The 23,880-nt window shown below is 40.4% G+C and overlaps 2 protein-coding genes across 8 annotated transcripts in view; one reads left to right on the plus strand and one right to left on the minus strand.

The window, feature by feature from the left end:
• The window catches only part of uox (urate oxidase), a 78,529-nt gene that overhangs the window by 51,156 nt on the left and 3,493 nt on the right, over positions 1 to 23,880 (plus strand). For 4 of the 7 annotated variants that reach the window (XM_060941561.1, XM_060941558.1, XM_060941559.1 and 1 more), the window contains 7 exons: positions 14,316 to 14,400; positions 14,531 to 14,743; positions 19,222 to 19,338; positions 19,440 to 19,518; positions 21,236 to 21,422; positions 21,530 to 21,653; positions 21,750 to 21,833. In XM_060941561.1, the coding sequence (XP_060797544.1) occupies positions 14,383 to 14,400; positions 14,531 to 14,743; positions 19,222 to 19,338; positions 19,440 to 19,518; positions 21,236 to 21,422; positions 21,530 to 21,653; positions 21,750 to 21,833 (822 nt within the window). In that variant the 5' untranslated portion in view covers positions 14,316 to 14,382. Of the gene's footprint in view, positions 1 to 3,812; positions 3,933 to 7,814; positions 7,938 to 11,543; positions 11,647 to 14,315; positions 14,401 to 14,530; positions 14,744 to 19,221; positions 19,339 to 19,439; positions 19,519 to 21,235; positions 21,423 to 21,529; positions 21,654 to 21,749; positions 21,834 to 23,880 lie in introns of those variants that run through there. The other 3 variants (XM_060941562.1, XM_060941563.1, XM_060941560.1) reach the window with 3 other exon arrangements.
• dnase2b (deoxyribonuclease II beta) lies at positions 2,674 to 11,761 on the minus strand. Its single transcript, XM_060941555.1, has 6 exons — positions 11,515 to 11,761; positions 11,238 to 11,406; positions 7,162 to 7,240; positions 6,571 to 6,732; positions 6,140 to 6,337; positions 2,674 to 4,036 (listed from the first exon to the last, which is right to left on the minus strand). The coding sequence occupies exons 1-6, from the start codon at positions 11,625 to 11,627 to the stop codon at positions 3,702 to 3,704; spliced, it is 1,056 nt and encodes a 351-aa protein (XP_060797538.1). The 5' UTR covers positions 11,628 to 11,761; the 3' UTR covers positions 2,674 to 3,701.

A 23,880-nucleotide genomic window follows, 5' to 3' on the forward strand; every position in this document is an offset into this window, starting at 1 on the left:
CGTTTCACAACACATGTTCTGACAGGAGGACTGTCTTTGGATCCGGCATAGCTACGAGTAGACCCCCTCCGGAATACTGGCAGTGTTGCCAGATTGGGAGGAATCCCGCCCAGTTGGGCGGTTTCAAGTGCATTTTGGTGGGTTTTGAACATATTTTGGGCTGAAAAACTAAAGCAGTATATGGCAACAGATACTGCTGACATTTTCCAGCCCAAAATATGTTCAAAACCCACCAAAATGCACTTGAAATCGCTCAACTGGGCGGGAAACCTCCCAATCTGGCAACACTGTGTAGGCACTGCTGATGGTAGTAACACACGTTTGTGATGAACTGAACACCCAAGAGATTCTTTTAAGCTGGGAAGGGTGTCAAAACAATCCAAATCGAAGTGTTCAGAGCACAGGACGGATGTTGGTGAGGGCTCCCACTTGTCACGAGTGCGCCTGACTTGCTTCACCCACTTCGCATGCAGCTCGGGATCTCTGGGAAACTTGAATAAACTTACCCCATCCTTGTAGGTTTTGGAGCAAAAGCCGGCAACACAACGCGAAGGCATAATAAATATATATAAATGTATAATAATAATACTAATAATGACAAACTGAACACCTGTCGCATCAACAACAAACTGGTAAGTTAGGAGGAAGGTTCTTTCGCTGACGTCATATAGCTCCTCCTCCTCTTTCGTCTCCTGGGTGCTGCAGCCCCGTCAAATTTGCCCAAATAGCCGCGTTTTTTATCATAACTTGTAAAATAGGCGCCTTCGTCAATTAATATATGGATCATCGGGAATTACTTTTTATGTTATAAAACATCGCCAAAGATGTCAAAAACGTGTCATCAGCACTTTAACATGGGCATGGGGTGGAGTTGAGTACTAACCTGATGTTCTGCTCTGCTCTTTGTTTTTACTCCATTTCACTGGCTATATTAGCTCTGCTTTCTTTGCACTCAAGTCACCATTGCACAACCTTTTTTTTTCACTGTCATTATTTATTTACTACACAATTTCCATATGCACTGGACTGTGTAGTTCAGGTCTTTAATATGCTATATTCAGTGGCAGCTGGTGGTAATTTTTTTTGGGGGGGGCATTCAATAATATATAATTTCATAATTTAAAAGTTTATATATAACTTTTGGCATTTGAATCCAAACTGCGTATTTATCTGAACAAACATGGTGCACAGAAAAGTTGCAACCCTTTTGCTCAACCCATGAAAACACTAAACTTGTGGTTTTGTCATTTTGTGCAATTTGTACTTTGTAATGTGTGCTCTGTCTATCAAATTTCAGTTTCACCTCCAAACATGCAGTATTTCAGCAGACAAATAACCAAATTAAACCAAATAAACAATGTGTCCCCCGAACATCATCCCTTCCAGTCCATGCCCTTGCCATTCCAGATGCCAGGACTCACACATTGGACAGAAGCTTTATCCACCAAGCAGTCCAAGTCTGGAACACTCTGCCAGATAGTATGGTTGGTAACATCACCCTGGCAGGCCTGGCATCATTCAAAACTCAGGGTCCACACTGATTTCTTCTGGTTGTCTAAGCTGCTATGAACCATCTGATTAGTCCCTTAGTTTTGGAAACTACTTGGCTATTGTTTCCTCTAGCGCTATATATACAAAAAATAATAATGATAGAGTAAATAAGCTACTTCATTCATGTTCATTGCACCTGCGAATGAGTCTGTAACACATTTGCTGGTGACGTATTACGGAAATATCACCAAAATGGGCTTGAATATATTAATCCATTGGAACTCAAAACTATGGGGCATGTCACACTGTGTAATCATGTGACATGACAATTGCTGATTGGCTGCAAGTAAGTACAGCAAAGAGTATTTCTGCCTACAGCGCTGGGCTCATTACAGTTTGCCCACAGTCTTGCTTCATATCACTCTGTGGGTTGGGTTTTTGTTAGTTTGGGGGGGTTCAAATATTTGTTAAACACAGATAATATGATGTGAATACCCAAACTATGAAATCTTATATAGTATTGATTTCCCTTTTACCTTTGAAAGACAGGGGGGCTAAACCCTGCTAGCCCACTGATACAATCTGCCCCTGGCTATGTTTATGTATAGTGTAGTTGTTTCAAACAGGTTATTTCTAATTGAGTGTATGTTCATTTACTGTCATTGCACAATCATTTTGCACTGTCATTTTGCATTGTGTAATTATTTATCTACTGCATCAACAATTTCCATACATGACCTTGTAGTTCAAGTCTCAATATACTAAGTTTTGTATAGTCCAGTTACCTCAGCTCTGGACTGTTACAGTAATGCTTTTATGGCTGAGGACTACAGTTGACTTGCTAACTTTAGGACTGCAGTTGTCATGAACAGTTTTGCACTCAAGTTTCCATCAATGAAGAGTTACAACATCAACGAAACTGTCTTCATGTTCAAACTGTTAATGTTATAGTCATGCTGTCTGTTGTTGCCCAAATGAGGATGGGTTCCCTTTTGAGTCCGGTTCCTCTCGAGGTTTCTTCATGTCGTCTGAGGGAGTTTTTCCTTGCCACCGTCACCACAGGCTTGCTCATTGGGGATAGATTAGGGACAAAATTAGCTCATGTTTAAAGTTGTTCAAATTCTGTAAAGCTGCTTTGCGACAATTTTTGTTAAAAGCGCTATACAAATGACTTGACTTGACTCAGACAGGTTAATTTTTATTTTTATGTGTTTTGCTTTTTTGTTATTTTCTTTAATTTTCATTATGTTTCTGTCATACCAAGCTACTGGATGCCTAAATTTCTTTTGGGATAAATAAAGTATCTATCTATCTATCTATCTATCTATCTGTCTGTCTGTCTGTGGAACACACCAACAAACTTTGCATTTTGCAAGTTTACCTTTCTATTTTGAACATTAGGCTTTGTGGGATCAGAATACTTACTTTAAGTGTGTCTTTCAATAAAAACTACCTAATCAGACTCAAGAATGAGATAATTAGACAATTTCAAACATCCATCCATCCATGATTATTTGTAGCCGCTTATCCTGTACAGGGTTGCAGGCAAAATGGAGCCTAGAATTTCAAACATTTATTTATCATTTTAGAGAAGTAATTAGGAAACTGTAAAATAACTTACCAACTGGAAAAGTTGGTGTACCAGTTTGATTAGCTTGGTCTGTTTTGGAAGCTAGTAGCTGGACAGGCCAAGCTGGTATTGCACAATTAATATTATTCTCTGCAAACAGCTCTGTCCCTGATCATGGAGCTGTAGGTTCTCAACTGCAAGACTCTCAACTGACCAACTGATCATTAATAATTGGGACTGTGTACTGCATATGGGTGCATATGAGTTTGCATGCTCTCCCCGTGTCCGCGTGGGTTTCCTCTGGGTGCGCCGGTTTCCCCCACAGTCCAAAGACATGCAGGTTAGGTTAACTGGTGACTCTAAATTGACCGTAGGTGTGAATGTGAGTGTGAATGGCTGTTTGTGTCTATGTGTCAGCCCTGCGATAACCTGGCGACTTGTCCAGGGTGTACCCCGCCTCTCGTCAGCTGGGATAGGCTCCAGCTTGCCTGCGACTCTGTAGAACAGGATAAGCGGCTACAGATGATGGATGGATGGATGGATGGATGTACGGTATCTGCTGCATTGGAATTCTAAAACCTGCTTAAAAATATTTAAAAGCTAGTGTGCATTCCTGTCGATAACAGTAGACTTCCCACTTCTAACAATTTTTATACCAGGCCACAGCTGAATGGAAAGCTTTGTATATGGCTGAATTTTGTGTACAGATGAGGCCACCTCCTCTCCATGCCTGTGTGCTCTCTCTGTTCAGGTCCCCTAGACAAGTCCACTGGGTTTGGTGTTCCCAAGAGACACACCACTTGGAGTGGTCTTCATAAGAGCTGAAAGTCACCAGCTTAGGCAGACAGACCCTTTTGATATTCATCACATGGTAAGGAAGTGAGCAGTTGGAAGGAAGTTCGTGGGTTGTCCGCTGCCATGTTTCCACTAGCAAGTCTGTCTGCAGTGTCTGTGCTATCCAGCCAGCATAAACGTCTGGTAATGTGAATACATGGGAGGCAATGATCAAAGATCAGGCGACAACAGTTTGAGAAGTTACAATATGAACATACACTGATCAGCCATAACATTAAAACCATTGACAGGTAACGTGAATAACACTGATTATCTTATTACAGTGGCACCTGTCAAAGGGTGGGATATATTAGGCAGTAAGTGAACAGTCAATTCTCGATGTTGATGTGTTGGAAGCAGGAAAAAGGGATAAATGTAAGAATCTGAGTGACTTTGAGGGCCAAATTGTGATAGCTAGAGGACTGGGTTATGGCATCCCCAGAGCAGGAGGCCTTGTATGGTGTTCCCACCAAAATTAGTACATACCAAAAGTGGTCCAAGGAAGGGCAATTTGTGAACCAGCAACAGGATCATGGACACCTAATGCTGATAGATGCACATAGGGAGCGAAGGCTAATCCATCTGGTCTTATCCTACAAGCTCAGTTTGCTGCATAAGGGGCTGCATAGTCGCAAACCTGTCAGAATGCCCAAGTGATCCCTGTCCACCACCAAAAGTGCTTACAATGGGCACATGAGCATCAGAACTGGACCATGGAGCAATGGAAGAATGTGGCCTGGTCTGATGATCACATTTCCTTTTACATCATATGGATGTCCGTGTACATGTGCATTGTTTGCCTGGAGAAGAGATGGTAAGGATGCACTATGGGAAGAAGGTAAGCTGGTTAAGGCAGTGTGACGCTCTGGACAATGTTCTGCCAGGAAACCTTGGGTGCTGGCATTCATGTGGATGTTATTTTGATATGTACCACCTACCTAAACATTGTTGCAGACTAAGTACACGTCTTCATGGCAACTGTAAAATGGCATGTTTCAGCAGGGTAATGTGCCCTGCCACACTGCAAAAATTGTTCAGGAATGGTTTGAGGAAGGCAGCACGGAGGTGCAGTGCACTGTCACCTCACAGCAAGAAGGTTCTGGGTTTGGACCTTGTAGCCAACTGGGACCTTTCCTTGTGGGATTTGCAAGTTTGCTTTGAGCCTCTGGTTTCCTTTCCACAGTCCAAAGACATGCAGATTAGAGCAACTGGCTACTCTAAATTGCCCATACAGTAGGTGTGAGTGTGAATGCTTGTTTGTCTCTGTTACCCCTTTTCCACCAAATCAGTTCCAGGGCTGGTTTGGGGCCAGTGCTGATGCTGGTTCACAACTCGTTCAACTCGCAAGCCAGCTGAGAACCAGTTTGCTTTTCCATAGCTCGCGGTGCTAAGGGAAGACACGTCAGTTACGTCGCTGTATACGTCAGTTACGTTGCTACATTTGCATAAACCTTGGCACGAATATCGAAGCAAAAACAACATGGAAGAAGCAGCAGCAGCAACAACAATAATAATGGATGACGTCGCGTTTGTACAGCTGCTGCTTCTCGTTGCTTAAAAATGGCGATCTTTCACGGTCTTGTTATTGTTGTTGGTCTTAACAACTCCCCCCCGACGTAAGTGGTTCTTTCCTCTGGCCCAGCAGAGGGTTGGTGCTAGCCTGGAACCGGTTTTTCTGGCCCCAGAGCCAGTTCTTTGTCAGTGGAAACAGAAAACCCTGTTCCAAACTAAGCATTGGCCCCGAACCAGCCCTGGAACTGCTTTGGTGGAAAAGGGGCATGTGTTAGCCTTGTGATAGATTGGTGACCTGTCCAGGGTGTACCCCAGCTCTTGCCTGAAGTCAGCTTCAGAGCTGGCACAAGGGGGACCTACACAATAGGCAGGTGGTTTTAATGTCATGGCTGATAAGTGTATAGTGAGACAGAATAGTGAAATAAACAACACTAGGGTGCTATACTATTTATGATCAAAACCTGGATTTTGAAACTATGCATCTAGTGGTAATATCAAAATGACTACACATGCACAACATGCAGAAAACAAGGTAAACTGTGTATCCTAAAAAGTTCCACTGCCCCGGTCACAAAGAAAGTCAATAGTTACTCAAGAGGAACTGAACTTTCACATAATCAAAAACAGACGTTTGGGTGACATTAGACGTGATCACTGTTATCCAGCATGTATGTTAATAAAAATGGGGAGAAATAAGTGCACAGTATAATTAAAATACAGACATTCTCTTACCATCAACATAGCTGTGTGATTTGGAAAAACTGAGAAAAGTCTCTCCCTTGACTGACATCAACTTTTCAAGCCTTCTGTTGGGAACCACAGTCACTCTTTTGCCAGCACACATCTGTACCATTTCTGCCATCTCTTTCTGAAAGGTTGATGGCATTGAGCAGTTGTATGTGTATGGGTTAATATATGCTAGCTGCTTTGCTGTTTAAAAAAAGAAAAGAAAAAATAGATATTTCATCATCATTTAAAGTCAGGAGCATGAATGATATGTATGAAGCAGTAAATATACAGCATTTTTATCTGTAACATGAAGTAGAAATTTACAGAATACATGATAAAAATATGCCAGTGCTGTGTGTGCAGCCATAGTCTTATGGTCATATATAAGAAGTAGTTCTATTAATGGCTTAATGCATTACTTAATGTTTGCTTACATATTTTTTGGAGCTGTTTGTAACTGTAGGTTGTACACTGAACACTCTGGCCGTATAATTTTCCAGTAGAGGGATAGCCAAAACCCATTTTGGGGAAAGGTGGAAAGTGAGGAATGCTGTGTGTTAGCCAAAATCCTTGAAACTGGTCAAAAAGCAGTGCCCCTGGACAACACATCACACAGTAATCACACAGTAGTCACTCAGTGTAAAAATGACTTGCAAATTACATTACATTACTTGATGGCCATTCTGATGATAACCTGTGGTCAGCGTCAATATGAAATGAAGAAAAGCTTCACGTGTTAACAACTGGCAGATCTGATGTACAATAGATAAACTTTGCTATTTGATAGGGGTTTGGCATCAATCTCAGTCCACAGCATTTATCAGTTGTGCTCTTTGTACTTGAATGCCCCTCTGTCAAAGCAGCAACCCCTTTTTTTTCTTATCTTTAAAAAAAAAGTAATCACTTTTACATGAACAGTGGAAATCCAATGGTACTATAGCTGTCAAATAAACCATACAAGATTTCTGGGACTTTGAAACATCTAAATTTGACCTATACAAAAGTATAAAATAGTGCAATAGTACCTTTTGTGTGTCCATAATGATTCTGATATTTCAGTACTGGAGGAGCATCGTTGTAAAGCATGTATGCTGAGCTGTTTGACTGTTAAAACAATTCAGCATTAGTATCATAATCCTAAAATAGCTGCATGTAATTAATGCACTGTAAATACACTGATCATTTTAGAAATGACCATCGCTGTCCATGTTAGTGGTTTTTGTAAGAAGCATAGATTTCTATACAAGTAAGGCATATCATAGTAACCTTGAATTTTTAAAAGTAGTTCTTTCTTACCTATTGTTTACTTGTACTAAATGTAGAAAAATAAATTTTAAATTGAATCTGTCTCAAACATGAATCTGTCCCAGTTTCTATCATTAACATGAACGTTTTTTTTTTTTTTTTTTTACAAATCATATTTGGATTACAGAATGCATATTCAGATTATTTTGATCTAGATCCTATGTGCTGCTTTTGGTTGATGTTTCTGTTTTATATACAGTACCAGTCAAAAGTTTGGACACCCCTACTCATTCATAGGTTTTTCTGTATTTTGACTATTTTCTACATTGTAGAACAATACTGAAGACATCAAAACTATGACATAACATATGAAACGTGTATGGAATTATGTGGTAAAACAAAAAGGTGTTAAACAAACTGTTTCATATTTTAGATTCTTCAAAGTAGCCGGCGTTTACTGTGATGACGCTTTGCATACTACTGGCGTTATCTTAACCAGCTTCATGAGGTAGTCACCTGGAACGCTTTTCAATTAACAGGTGTGCCTCGTCAAAAGGTAATTAGTGCAATTACTTGCCTTCTTAATGTGTTTGAGATCAAATAGTAAATAATAAAAGTGCAGTAAATAGCCCTATCCCACAACTGTAGTAATCCATATTATGTCAAGAACTTCTCAGCTAAGTAAAGAGAAACAACATTCATCATTACTTTAAGACATGAAGTGTTTTTTAATGAATAAAAATAAAGAAAACCCATTGAATTAGAAGGTGTGGTGCGTCCAAACTGTTCATTGGTGTGTGTGTGTATATATACAATTGTGCTCATAAGTTTACATACCCTGGCAGAATCTATGATTCTTTGACCATTTTTCAGAGAATATGAATGATAACACAAAAACATCTTTTCCACTCATGCTTAGTGGTTGGGTGAAACCATTTATTGTCAAACGACTGTGTTTTCTCTTTTTAAGTCATAATGACAACAGAAACTACCCAAATGACCCTGATCGAAAGTTCACATACCCTGGTGATTTTGGCCTGATAACATGCACGGAAGTTGACACAAATGGGTTTGAATGGCTACTAAAGGCAACGTCCTCACCTGTGATCTGTTTGCTTGTAATCAGTGTGTGCGCATAAAAGCTGAGTAAGTTTCTGGGATCCAGACAGACTCTTGCATCTTTCATCCAGCCACTGACGGTTCTGGATTCTGAGTCATGGGGAAAGCAAAAGAATTGCCAACGGATCTACGGGAAAAGGTAGTTGAACTGTATAAAACAGGAAAGGGATACAAAAAGATATCCAAGGAATTGATAATGCCAGTCAGCAGTGTTCAAACTGTGATTAACAAATGGAAAATCAGGGGCTCTGTTAAAACCAAGCAAATGCCACAAAGTATCTCGCCTACAGTACACCAAACAGCACGGAGACAAGCCTCAAAACTTCTGGAACAAGGTAATTTGGAGTGATGAGACCAAAATTGAACTTTTTGGCCACAACCATAAATGTTACATTTGGAGAGGTGTCAACAAGGCCTATGATGAAAGGAACACCATTCCTACTGTAAAGCACAGAGGTGGATCGCTGATGTTTTGGGGATGTGTGAGCTACAAAGGCACAGGAAACTTGGTCAAAGTTGAAGGAAAGATGAATGCAGCACGTTATCAGCAAATACTGGAGGCAAATTTGCACTCATCAGCCCGGAAGCTGCGCATGGGACGTACTTGGACGTTCCAACATGACAACGATCCAAAACACAAGGCCAAGTCGACCTGTCATTGGCTACAGCAGAACAAAGTGAAGGTTCTGGAGAGGCCATCTCAGTCTCCTGACCTCAATATCATTGAGCCACTCTGGGGAGATCTCAAGCGCGCAGTTCATGCAAGACAGCCCAGGAATTTACAGGAACTGGAGGCTTTTTGCCAAGAAGAATGGGCAGCTTTATCATCTGAGAAAATAAAGAGCCTCATCCACAACTACCACAAAAGACTTCAGGCTGTCATTGATGTTAGAGGGGGCAATACACGGTATTAAGAACTGGGGTATGTAAACTTTTGATCAGGGTCATTTGGATGTTTTTTGTTGTCATTATGATTTAAAAATAGAAAACACAGTTGTTTATCAATAAATGGCTTCACCCAACCACTAACCATGAGTGGGGAAAAAAGTTTTTGTGTTATCATTCATATTCTCTGAAAAAAGGCCAAGAAAGCAAAAATTCTGCCAGGGTATGTAAACTTATGAGCACAACTGTGTGTGTATGTATGTGTATATATATGTATGTGTGTGTGTGTGTGTGTGTATATATATATATATATATATATATATATATATACACACACACACACAGTACCTTGCAAAAGTATTCACCCCCCTTGGTGTTTGTCCTGTTTTGTTGCATGACAAGCTGGAATTAAAATGGATTTTTGGAGGGTTAGCACCATTTGATTTACACAACATGCCTACCACTTTAAAGGTGCACATTGTTTTTTTTTTATTGTGACACAAACAATAATTGAGATGAAAAAACAGAAATCTGGAGTGTGCATAGGTATTCACCCCCCAAAGTCAATACTTTATAGAGCCACCTTTTGCTGCAATTACAGCTGCAAGTCTCTTGGGGTATGTCTCTATTAGCTGAGCACATCTAGCCACTGGGATTTTTGCCCATTCCTCAAGGCAAAACTGCTCCAACTCCTTCAAGTTAGATGGGTTGCGTTGGTGTACAGCAATCTTCAAGTTATACCACAGATTCTCAGTTGGATTAAGGTCTGGGCTTTGATTAGGCCATTCCAAGACATTTAATTGTTTCCCTTTAAACGACTGCAGTGTAGCTTTAGTAGTTTAGGGTCATTGTCCTGCTCGACCATGAACCTTTGTCACCACACGTGGCATTTCCCATGATTGCCAAAAAGTTCAATTTTTGTCTTATTTGACCAGAGAATCTTCTTCCATGTGTTTGGGGAGTCTGCCACATGCTGTTGGGCAAACTCCAAATGGGTTTTCTTAAGCAATGGCTTTTTTCTGGCCACTTTTCCATCAAGCCCCATTCTGTGGAGTGTACGGCTTAAAGTGGTCCTATGAACAGATACTCCCATCTCCACTGTGGATCTTTGCAGCTCTCTCAGCATTATCGTTGGTGTCTTTGTTACATCTCTGATTAATGCCCTCCTTGTCCAGTCTGTGAGTTTTGGTGGATGGCCTTCTCTTTTCAGGTTTATACTGGTGCCATATTCTTTCCATTTTGCTATAATGGATTTAATGGTGCTCCCTGAGATATTCAAAGTTTGGGATATTTTTTCTAACTCAACCCTGATCTATACTTCTCCACAACTTTGTCTCTGACCTGTTTGGAGGCTCCTTGGTTTTCATGTTGCTTGCTTAGTAGTGTTGCAGAGTCAGGGTCCTTCCAGAACAGGTTGATTTATACAGACGTCATGTGACAGATCATGTGACACTTTGATTGCACACAGGTGGATCTTAATCAACTAATTGTGACTTATGAAGTGAATTGGTTGGAGCAGCTCTTATTTAGGGGTTTCATACGAAAGAGGGTGAATACCTATGCACACTCCAGATTTCTGTTTTTTTCATCTTAATTATTGTTTGTGTCACAATTTTAAAAAAACAATGTGCACCTTAAAGTGGTAGGCAAATGGTGCTAACCCTCCAAAAATCCATTTTAGTTCCAGCTTGTAATGCAACAAAACAGGACAAACACCAAGGGGGATAAATACTTTTGCAAGGCATTTATATATATATATATATATATATATATATATATATATATATATATATATATATATATATATATACAGAGTATATGAATATTAGATATTATACATGTACAATCATACCTCATATCTTTGGTATAGCTGGCTCAGTGTCCTGCCTAACGCCCCTTCACTAGTATTCACCACATGTTTACTCATCTGCCAGCTGGATAATGATGGATCCAAATACATGTAGTCAACTCCACTTCCCACATTCCCTTGTCTATATTTTGGTAATTTATACAGGATGAACCTTGAATTATGAAAAGAATGAAGAGAAAATGCTAAAGCTCTGCCTGAAACAAAAGCATATAGAAAGTGTAAACAACAAAATAAGTTTCAAGGTTTAAACTCCACCTACCAGTCAACAGGCTGCCCGTCTTCATTTAAGCAGGATATTTCACCCTCACATAGTGAGCCTGAGAAGAAGAATACCTGGAAGAAAAGCAAACAAAAAGACCAAAACAAAACCATTTTACCTCCGTGACATAAAGTTAAGTACCGTAGTTCTTACTGAAACAAGAATGAACGTGTCATATGTTTTCTTAGTCATTTAACAAGAGTGAAAGTATCTATATGCAGCTGTTTGTGGTTGAAAGAGGAAGCTAGGGAGTTTTGTCTCATGACTCTCAGCATGGCAGCTATGATTCACACACTCTAGATATCGTCATATTATACGTATAAAAACTCGTCAATCGTCGATCAGGCATTAACTATTCATAATAGTATACATTTACACTACTACACTGTATTGATATAAGAGTTAAATCTAGATCAGGAATTTCACTGTGAATCTTTCTAAATGTTATGGACGTTATTATTAGGGATTTCCAGTGAGGGATGTGAAGTGATATTGTTATGATTGCATGATGGCTATGAGAACAGTTTCATGGTGCATTAAAACCTTTGGAATACACTACAAGATTTTATAAACTTTATAGCATAGTGCTATTAGCACAGGGAACAACCTGCTAAAATAAGTACAATTTCCACACAATTATATATCATGATATACTATAACTGGGGTAGTACGCTAGTGCAGTGGTTAGCAAAGTCGCGTTAAAGCAAGAAGGTTCTGGTTTCGAACCTGCTGGTCAACTGGGTCCTTTTTGTGTGGAGTTTGTATGTTCTCCCTGTGCCTGTGTGGGTTTCCTCATGGTGCTCTGAGTTCCTCCCACACTCCAAAGACATACAGTTTAGGTCAACTGGCTACTCTAAATTGCCAATAGGGGTGTGTGGGGGTGTGTGTGGGTGTGTGTGTGAATAGTTGTTTATCTCTGTGTTAGCCCTGTGATAGACTGGTGGCCTTGTCCAAAGTCAGCTGGGATTGGCTACAGCCCACCCATGACCCACAAAGGATAGAAAAACAAATAAATGTATGAACCCTGATGGATATGTGATTTAACCCTTTGGTGACTGACCCCTTGAAAATGGTTCCTCCAGGAACGATGAATTTTCAGTTGTCAAGACAACGGAAAAACTAAAATACAAGAGCATTTTTTTTGTGCACAAGAGCATTGTGATGTATCTTTCTGTTTTTGTATTTTAGTTTTTCCGTTGTCTTGACAACTGAAAAGTCATCGTTCCTGGAGGAACCATTTTCAAGGGGTCAATCACATCACATCACACATCACATTATCTCTAGCCGCTTTATCCTTCTACAGGGTCGCAGGCAAGCTGGAGCCTATCCCAGCTGACTACGGGCGAAAGGCGGGGTACACCCTGGACAAGTCGCCAGGGTCATCACAGGGCTGACACATAGACACAGACAACCATTCACACTCACATTCACACCTACGGTCAATTTAGAGTCACCAGTTAACCTAACCTGCATGTCTTTGGACTGTGGGGGAAACCGGAGCACCCGGAGGAAACCCATGCGGACACGGGGAGAACATGCAAACTCCACACAGAAAGGCCCTCGCCGGCCCCGGGGCTCGAACCCAGGACCTTCTTGCTGTGAGGCGACAGCACTAACCACTACACCACCGTGCCGCCCCCCATACACGGTTATATGATTATTATATTGTAGATTTTGCATGCGGGCGGCACGGTGGTGTAGTGGTTAGTGCTGTCGCCTCACAGCAAGAAGGTCCTGGGTTCGAGCCCCGGGGCCGGCGAGGGCCTTTCTGTGTGGAGTTTGCGTGTTCTCCCCGTGTCCACGTGGGTTTCCTCCGGGTGCTCCGGTTTCTCCCACAGTCCAAAGACATGCAGGTTAGGTTAACCGGTGACTCTAAATTGACCGTAGGTGTGAATGTGAGTGTGAATGGTTGTCTGTGTCTATGTGTCAGCCCTGTGATGACCTGGCGACTTGTCCAGGGTGTACCCCGCCTTTCGCCCGTAGTCAGCTGGGATAGGCTCCAGCTTGCCTGCGACCCTGTAGAAGGATAAAGCGGCTAGAGATAATGAGATGAGATGAGATTTTGCATGCCATCCCATTTTTAGTCAGATAGTGCAGATACAGCTCAGAGCAAAGGTTTGCCTCCCAACATGGTTTTTGAAAAGAAAAAAATATGCTTCATATTACAACTGAATGTACTGAACTGGATGCACTGAAAAATCAATGAAGGCATGTTAAAGGAGTTGGAAGTGATTAGTCAAAAGCTGGACATTCAGTTCCAGAGTGGCACAACAAAAAAGCATTCATCTTCTCAAGAACGTGAGTTTGAATCCCAACGATGCCACAGCTATGCATGGCTGTGAGTCAGAAGAGCAAAATTGGCCATTCATAAGAGGGCATATCGGGCTTCCCTCCGAGTGTGTTAACCTGATCTGTGATGATCAGCAGTTTGCCAAGATGTGGCTGGTTAGCTTCCCTTGTCTTGTCTTCCCTAGCCTTCACCCTCCCTGACTGGTAGCTGTTGTGTGATAAGGGAGATTTAGGTTGTGAGGGGTCGCGTGTTCAGCTTATTAGACAATATTTATTTATCACATTCTGCTATTAATATCTTCATATTCATTGTTTGGCCATTTATGGTATAAATTTCTTTCTCGTCTTCATTTTTCCTATTGGTAAAACTTTGCAATCATCTGAACAGAAATTCATGTTTTAAAACCGTTGTGACCAGTTGTGGTCAACATAGATGTGATCGTTTGAACCATTGCGAAATGCAAAAATACACAAACAATACCACACCCCTAAATATAACCTTGTGTCCTCAGTAAATCCTGCTCCTGTTGAAGAATAGAGAGTAAAGGCACACACCCTCAGTGCAACTATTTGAGAAATATGACTACTTCAAACCAGGTAAAGAGTTTATTTTTCTATTTGATTTCTTTATAAATATAAAGGATTAAAACCGGGATAACTAAATATTGTAAAATGGGATGTCATTTTCCTTGCTGAATGTTTCAGTCTGAAATATTTTATTTTGTAGAATTTTGAGTTTGTGAGAACAGGTTATGGGAAGAATCAAGTTAAACTCCTGTATATCCAGCGGGAGAGGAATCAACACCACATCGTGGAGCTGAAAGCAGATGTGCAGCTTACACTAAACTCTCGGAAAGATTACCTGACTGGAGACAACTCGGACATAATCCCAACCGACACCATGAAAAACACAGTCCATGCACTGGCCAAGCTAAAAGGAGTAAGTGGAATATTTTGAGACATTTAAGATTGTTACAGTGATAAAGTCATGCAGTGTAGTTATTTTGATACTAAAAATATATTTTCAAACACTTATTTTATTCTGAATGAAAGAAAATTGGAAGATTTGCACGTAACCTCTACCATGGTTGAAGTTACACACAGCAAATAACATAAAAGGTTTTAGCAATGAATGAAAGTTTGGTTACATTGGATCCATTTAAATGGTTTCTTCATTAATTTAACAAAAGAAGAAGCCCTTTTCTCCACAATTGTATATATGCTGTTCTCACATTCTATTTAATATGTTAATATCACAATAATTGGGCGACACGGCATGTTCTCCCCGTGTCCGCGTGGGTTTCCTCCGGGTGCTCCGGTTTCCCCCACAGTCCAAAGACATGCAGGTTAGGTTAACTGGTGACTCTAAATTGAGCGTAGGTGTGAATGTGAGTGTGAATGGTTGCCTGTGTCTATGTGTCAGCCCTGTGATGACCTGGCGACTTGTCCAGGGTGTACCCCGCCTTTCGCCGGTAGTCAGCTGGGATAGGCTCCAGCTTGTCTGCGACCCTGTAGAACAGGATAAGCGGCTACAGATAATGGATGGATGGATGGATGAATGGATGGATATCACAATAATTGGCTTTATCATATTATTACTTTATCTTATTATTACAGTATTGTCTGACAAAACTTTCTGCATGCTGACCGGTACATGTTCTCCATAAATTAACTTGAGCATCTTGTTCAGGATTTAGTTTCATAATACACCATTATTTCTAGTAAAGTATATGTTGGCTAAAGAAATTTCATGGTGATGGATAGTGAGTGGATGGTATCTTGAAGTGTGCACAAAAGCAGTATTGTGTGTTGGTGTATTTTACAGCTGATTATTTATTAGGTCCTGAATTTATTAATCCTGAAAACACTTATGCCAAAGAACTACTTGCACTTATTGACAACTTCAACCTAGTACAACATGTACAGGGGCCGACCCACTCTCGTGGTCATACCCTTGACCTCGTCATCACAAAGGGTCTTACTGTTTCTACCACTGTTATTGACCTGGCCTTATCTGATCATTTTTGTGTTTTCTCTGATGTTTCTATGCCTCCTCACATTCAGAACAGCTCAACGACTATGGGTAGGAGAGTCATAAATGACAACACATGTGTTCTCTTTGAGCAAGCTCTCTCTCGGATCTCAACCAAAATGTCAGACTCTGTAGATGATTTACTGGAAATTTTTAATTTAAATATGACCCAAATTATGGATGATATTGCTCCATTCAAAATTAAAACAGTCAATAATAAGCAGAAAGCACCATGGAAGCAATACCCAGCTGTTAAACTGCTAAAGAGAGAATGTAGAAAGACTGAAAGAAAATGGCGCAAATCTAAACTTCACATCCATTATCAAATCCATAAAGAGATGCTTTGTAAATATAATTATGAAATTCGTAAAGCAAGACGGTCTTTCTTCTCCAACATCATCAACAGGAATATGAACAATGCCCGTGTGCTATTTTCAACAGTAGAGAAGCTAACTAATCCCCCACCACAATTAGCACCTGAACTTCTCTCAGTTAATAAATGCAATGAGTTTGCATCCTTCTTCAAAGGTAAAATTAATAAAATACGGCAGAATATTCCTCATAATATCTCAGTTGCAAATAATTGAAAAACTGAAATCACCAGTGACACAGACAGATAACTTCAACACAATGTCAGAATTTTGTTTAATTGATTATGAGATTCTTGAAAAAACTGTACAAAATCTCAGTTCCTCAACATCTGAATTGGACATTCTGCCCACCAACTTTTTTAAGTCTGTTCTTCATCTTATAATTACAGATGTGCTTCAAATCATAAATACATCCCTAGAGACTGGCATTGTTCCTGTGTCCTTGAAAAAAGCCGTTGTAAAGCCCCTACTTAAAAAGAATAATCTGGATGCTTCAGTATTAAATAACTACAGGCCAATATCAAATCTACCATTCATCGGGAAAATCCTTGAAAAAATTGTCTTCAATCAATTAACTGCCTTCTTGATATCAAACAGCTGTTTTGATAACTTTCAATCAGAATTTCGTGCCAATCATAGCACTGAAACAGCGCTGATTAAAGTTATAAATGACATACGTCTTAATACTGATGCAGGCAAAACATCGGTCCTGGTATTGAGGTTTTTCACCCACGTGACCAAGTCATGTGAGGCTGCCATTTTGGACGTCACGGCTCGAATCGGTTTGAATGCGAGGAAGGCAACAAACGAAAAACATAAAAGAAAAAGGAGCGAGATGCAGAAAACACCTTCACTATCCAGCGACGTAGGGCATTTACAGGGCGAGCAGAGGGAGAGGTATTTGCAAAAATTGAGGTTAGCAGGCTTAGAGAACGACGTTTACCTGCTTCCACCAGGATTGTTCACTGACGTATGGAAGTACACGAAGCCCTCGTCTTTACTTGACTTCGGCCCACATGATCTGTATACCTATGTCGTTAAAAACCCATCGCCATACACAGGTATTGATCTGAAAGCATATAAGAGTTTGGATGCCTACAAATATTTTGTGTCAGGCTGGGTAACATGCCTACATCAGTGGGTCGTCCCTGGAGCCGGTGGTCGCCATCTTATTACAGCTAAGGTTTGTTCGCATTTTCATTTACTTTCGGTCCTCAGGATAAACAAAATGTTATTAAATGTCATTGAAATAACTTCTTAGTCTGTTGAGACATGGCCCGTTATAAATTTGCTGTTACCAGGCAATGACCAAGAACTGTATTATTAGGGTCGGTGTCTGTGTTGTAGCAGTGTACTAGCAACTAGCTGTTAGCACTAGCTAATGGATCCGGTGTAAATAGCTGCCAGATCATAATTACAGTAAACTAGTAAATACAGTAAAGGAAAAACTTGAGACTGAAAGGTTTTAACAGTCATCCAAATGACTGAACGTAAACATTGCTACAGTAACATACCAGCTATGATGTTGTTGACATTAGCTAGCTTGACCTTCAAAATGGCGGACACCGGGGTGTCACGTGACCCTGTGACGTCAGGTGAAAAACCTCAATTACTGGACCTCAGTGCAGCTTTTGATACTGTTGATCACAACATACTGCTATATCGACTTGAACACTGGGTTGGGTTGACTGGTAAAGTTATCAATTGGTTAAAATCATACTTAAAAGATAGAAGCTTCTTTGTTACCATGGGAAATTGTTCCTCAACATCAATGTCCTTGACCTGTGGTGTCCCCCAGGGGTCGATTCTTGGACCATTACTATTCAACCTTTATATGCTCCCACTTGGGCAAATTATCAAGAACAACTCAATTTTGTATCACTGCTATGCAGATGACACCCAAATTTATTTTGCTCTATCACCTAATGATTATGCCCCCCTTGAATGTCTCTACCAGTGTATCGATCAAATCAACAACTGGATGTCACAAAATTTTCTTCAGCTGAACACAGATAAAACAGAAGTAATTCTATTTGGAAAAAAGATGAAAGACTCAGGATTACCACTATTCTTGACACAAAGGGGATTAAAACAAAAGAAATGGTTAAAAATCTTGGTGTTTTCATTGACAGCGAGCTAAACTTTGACAGTCACATGAAAGCAATCACTAAAACAGCATTTTATCACCTAAAAAACATTTCCAAACTAAGAGGACTTATGTCAAAAAATGATCTGGAAAAACGTATACATGCCTTCATCTCTAGTAGGGTTGATTACTGCAATGGCCTTTTCACAGGCCTGCCAAAAAAGACCATCAAACGACTTCAGCTGGTTCAAAATGCAGCGGCTAGGGTTCTCACACGAACAAAAAGAACAGAGCACATTACTCCAATTCTAAGGTCCCTTCACTGGCTTCCAGTAAGCTACAGAATTGACTTTAAAGCATTGCTGCTGGTGTACAAATCTCTAAATGGTACAGGGCCCAATTACCTCTCTGATATGTTGCAGCGGCCTAACCCAATCAGATCTACCAGATCGCAGCAGAAGAATTTACTGGTAAAACCTGATGTTAAAACAAAGTGTGGTGAAGCAGCTTTTAGCTACTATGCAGTACAGCTATGGAACCAACTGCCAGAGGACATCAAAAATACTCCTGCTGTTGGCAGCTTCAAATCTAGGTTAAAGACCAAGCTGTTTTCAGATGCTTTCTGCTAAATTATTAATATTGTCATCTCTACATGTTTTAAACTCTTTACTTTTACAGTCTCTGCATGTTTTAAATTTTACTTAACTTTTATTCTATTTTATTCTGCTGTTTTTTTAATTGAACTTTTACTTCATTTTATTATTTTATTTCTACTATTGTTTAATTCTTATTATTTTTCTTCCCCATTTATTTTATATAATTTTATTTTACTTCTGTAAAGCACATTGAACTGCCACTGTGTATGAAATGTGCTATATAAATAAACTTGCCTTGCCTTGCCTAGGTGAACATTCTGGGTTTGTCTGCAGGTTAAAACCATTGAGGGCTTTGCCTTGGACATCTGCAATCATTTCTTGACAGCATTCAAACATGTGACACGAGTGAAGGTCAACATTGAGGAAGCCCCATGGAAAAGACTTGAAAAGGTTTTGCTAACTCAGAAATGATCACAAATAGTGATGTCTTTTTCCCATGTCCTTGCATTTTATGATGCTAATAAGTACTAAGTATAATTCCTATTTTCCAGAATTTGGTTCAACATTCCCATGCATTCATCTTCTCTCCAGAGTCTTTGCGCTTCTGTGAGGTTGAACAGTACAGAAATGGTGAGAAGAACAAATATTTAATATTTATATTCAGTAGAATAAGTTTGAAATATCCCCTGTTTTATGAGAAAAATAGATTTCTGTTTTATAATTTATTTGATGATGGCTTCCTATCAAAAACCTAATACAGCATGGCCTAAATATTATAGAAGTTAAAAGTGTAACTGCTATATACACTGTCAGAAATAGGGGTACATTAGGAGTCCATTTCTGGCCTCAAGGTACAGTCAACACTAATGTATCCCCTAAGGTTCATTACTGGAACTCAAGGTAACTATGTGTACCTATTTCGGGCCAAATATATATATATTCCGAAGCAGTATCTAAAGGGTATTTAAAAAAAGTACCTAAGATGGTACTGCCCCAGTGACGAGCTGTATCAACATGTTTCAACTGTTGATAACGTGAAAATACAAACAAGCTCAAAAGCTCACATTGTTTCAAGAAGTCCATAAAGTAATCTGTGATACTTTCTTGGTGAATCAATGTCTTGACTTGGTTCAGCTGAAATCAATGAGTCGGGAACTGAGCCCATAAAACTGTGAAACTCATGTCTTTTACTAAAATCAATGACTAGTCACTTATCTTCTTGTTCTTCATTGGAGAAGTGTACGGATGCTCTTTCATCAAGTCTCTTCCAAGAACGATCTTAATAACAACCTAGCTGAACTTCCATCTTCAACTCCAGTCTCATCAATGCCAGAAAATGAGTCTGGATCAGACTTTGAGAGCTTACAGGTGCCACTGAAGGTTCTACATTAGGGTCCCTCAAATGTTTTGCAGTCTTGTACACCATTAACTGTGAAATAAATTTCATGGACCCACTCAGTACAGATTTATTTATGTACGTAGATAATACAACTATTGGGTTGTCTGTCACATCATCTCATTAGACAAAGTCCAGAGCCAAAGCACTGAACGCAGGCACACTGATGACCTCCTAATGAGACCGTGATATTGCTTGTGTGTGGCATGCAATGGCAATACATTATCTGTTTCACTGCCAGCAATCGGTCAAAAAATGTTGACTCCTCTGTGAGAGAGTTGATTGGAAAAATGTGTTATGAATTGCAAATGCTGTCATCTTTCACTTTGTGTCTTTGTTGGAAGGTAATGGGCGTGAATGGGCACATATACTGTATCAGAAGGTATTATGGTTATCCAGGGTACATAGAACAACAGTTATTCAGAACTGCTGCTTTTAGTTATTAGATGTTATTTGTTATGAAGAAAAAAAACCTGCACACAAAATCATAGGAGATTTCAGTATAAAAACAAGATGTATTACGTCCGGCAACTTTGTTGGAGGAGGTTGTGTTTTCCCCTCCGTTTGTTTATTTGTTTTCCCAATGAAACTCAAAAAGGAGTCAATGGATATTGATGAAATCTTGACAAAATGTGGGTAATGGGCCAAGGAACAAGTGAATAGATTTTGATACACATCTGAATGTATGGCTTGGCGGAAGTATGCATTCTACCAAGTGCCCTTCTAGTTTCAGTTGATTTTGGTTGCTGTCCATCATGGGTTGCCAATCTTATCCAGAAAGGCAATGTGTGGGGCAGGCCTCTATTCCAACCAAGCATTTGGTAATCTAGAAAGCTGGGCTCAATTAATTCAACATGTGGAGTGTGGCTCCTGCTTGATTAGAATGAAAACCTGCATCCACACCAGCCCATAGTGGATAAGATTGGACACCACTTTTGTGCATGTTACCAGAGAATGCAGTGATCCACAGTGGAATCAAAGACATGAAGGTTTTGAAGACCACACAGTCAGGTTTTGAGGGCTTCCTGAAAGACCACTTCACCACTCTGCAGGAAACCAAGGATAGAGTCTTCTGTACCTCGATCTATGCTAGGTGGCGCTATAACCAGTACCGGGAAGTAAACTTTGACTTGGCATGGTAAATATATGTATATATTTGTTTTTTTAAAAATGGCTAATTCAATTAGGATAAAGTAAAATACCAAAAAATGCATGAGATGGCTGTAACGCATGCTGCCTTTGCAGGAAAACTGTAAAGGACAGCATCATCGAGAAGTTTGCTGGCCCCTACGATCATGGGGAGTATTCACCATCTGTTCAGAAGACACTCTATGATGCACAGATTCTTGCTCTTGAGAGAGTGCCAGAGGCAAGTCATACTGATTGATGTGATTTGATGGTCAGTTTTAAAAACACATTTCACATTTTGCACCTTTATGTCAAGCTATTTTATTTTGTCTAACAGGTCGAGGAGATTGAAATCATCTTGCCAAACCAGCACTACTTTACTATCGACATGACTAAACTCGGACTCTCCAATAAGGATGAGGTTGGTTTCTACAAAGCATGTTTAAGATACTACTAAATATTATTTATTTACTGGCTTATAAGCTTCCTGAACAAAGAAAATGTCACCTGTGTCATTTCTCTTTTAATACAAATATATTTTTAGACCTCCCATCACCTTAAGAATTGTAGCCCACTCTTCCACTGACAGCATGAACAATTCTGCTCGAGTTAATGCTCTAATTAATAGAAAGTAAACTTTTCTTTTTAGGCTTGAGGTCCAGTAAATTTGTAGCCGATTCAGTGTCTCAGGTTTTCCATCATGTGATCTCATCAAACAAGCTACACAGATTTGGATCTATGCATCCTGGGTCTGGAAACATCAGTGTTGTGTTGTGATTGGACATGAAACACAGATAACAGTCTGTCAGAATCTGGGGGGTTGGGGGGGGGGGGGGGGGGGGGGGGTCTGGTTTTATGCTAAGATACACTGACAGTCAATGAAAATGTCCAGGTGACATTTATGAAAATAATTTTATTCATAAGTTATGAAATCATGTACTAGAAGCTTACAGATCAATATACTGACATTTAACTCGAGATGAATAAACAAAAAATCACAATTGTTGTGAGCTTTGATAATGTACAGTCCGAACAAAATGGATACCCTGTAATTGGAAAGTTGCAGCTTCAGTACCGAGTATTGTCCCCACCAACAGCAATACAAGCCGTCAGTCTGCGACGCATACTGCGTATCAAACGGCGAATCCTGTCTTGTGGAATGGCCTGCCACTCCTCTTGAAGAGCCTGGATCAGTTGACCTCTGTTCATGGGACGAGGAACACGGTTCTGGATCTGAACACCAAGGTGATCCCATAAATGCTCAATGGGATTGAGATCAGGTGAATACGCAGGCCATGGCAGGGTTTGGACATTCAATCGACGCCCAACTTCTGAAAAACTTAGGCCAGCTTGCACCATGCCGAGGGCCCGCCATCTGTCATCTGGATTTAACCGTGGCATCTTGGACATAAGGAATACAAAAGTCGGCTTTTTCATGGCCTTAATAAAGGCTATCCAACCCATCCTTTCAACCGTGTACAAATTTTTGTTTTTCTCCAAAACAGCACTTTGAGCTGATTCCTAAAGACCACTCCCTGAAGACTACTGAAAAATGTTTGGATTGAGGAGAAGTCATTAATGACTTCTGTGCACGCTATTCAATAGAAACATCTCAAAACAAACATTTCCCCAACTCCGTACTGCATAATATGTTGAATTATTGACCTGGACTTTTTCATTGACTGCCAGTGTACATTCATTATCTATTGACAATTTTCAGTAAGGCACTGCTATGGGTGAATGCAATTTTTTTTTTTTTTGGTCTGGGGAGCTCATCTCATCTCATCTCATCTCATTATCTCTAGCCGCTTTATCCTGTTCTACAGGGTCGCAGGCAAGCTGGAGCCTATCCCAGCTGACTACGGGCGAAAGGCGGGGTACACCCTGGACAAGTCGCCAGGTCATCACAGTGCTGACACATAGACACAGACAACCATTCACACTCACATTCACACCTACGGTCAATTTAGAGTCACCAGTTAACCTAACCTGCATGTCTTTGGACTGTGGGGGAAACCGGAGCACCTGGAGGAAACCCACGTGGACACGGGGAGAACATGCAAACTCCGCACAGAAAGGCCCTCGCCAGACACGGGGCTCGAACCCAGGCCTTCTTGCTGTGAGGCGACAGCACTAACCACTACACCACCATGCCGCCCAGTCTGGGGAGCTTATAATTTTAAATCTTTTGGTCAGAGAATCTTTTGCCTGATTATGATGTATATTTAGTCTCAATCTTTGCTAGTTAGGAGATCGGAAACTGTTTCTGAATTGCCATAACTAATGCTACAGTGGAAAATAACACAAGAAAAATGCAATTACAAAATCTCACACATTTATTGAGCAATTGGCGGCACGGTGGTGTAGTGGTTAGCGCTGTCGCCTCACAGCAAGAAGGTCCTGGGTTCGAGCCCCATGGCCGGCGAGGGCCTTTCTGTGTGGAGTTTGCATGTTCTCCCCGTGTCCGC

This window comes from Neoarius graeffei, chromosome 15 (genome assembly GCF_027579695.1).
Source record: "Neoarius graeffei isolate fNeoGra1 chromosome 15, fNeoGra1.pri, whole genome shotgun sequence".
Lineage (NCBI taxonomy): Eukaryota > Metazoa > Chordata > Actinopteri > Siluriformes > Ariidae > Neoarius > Neoarius graeffei.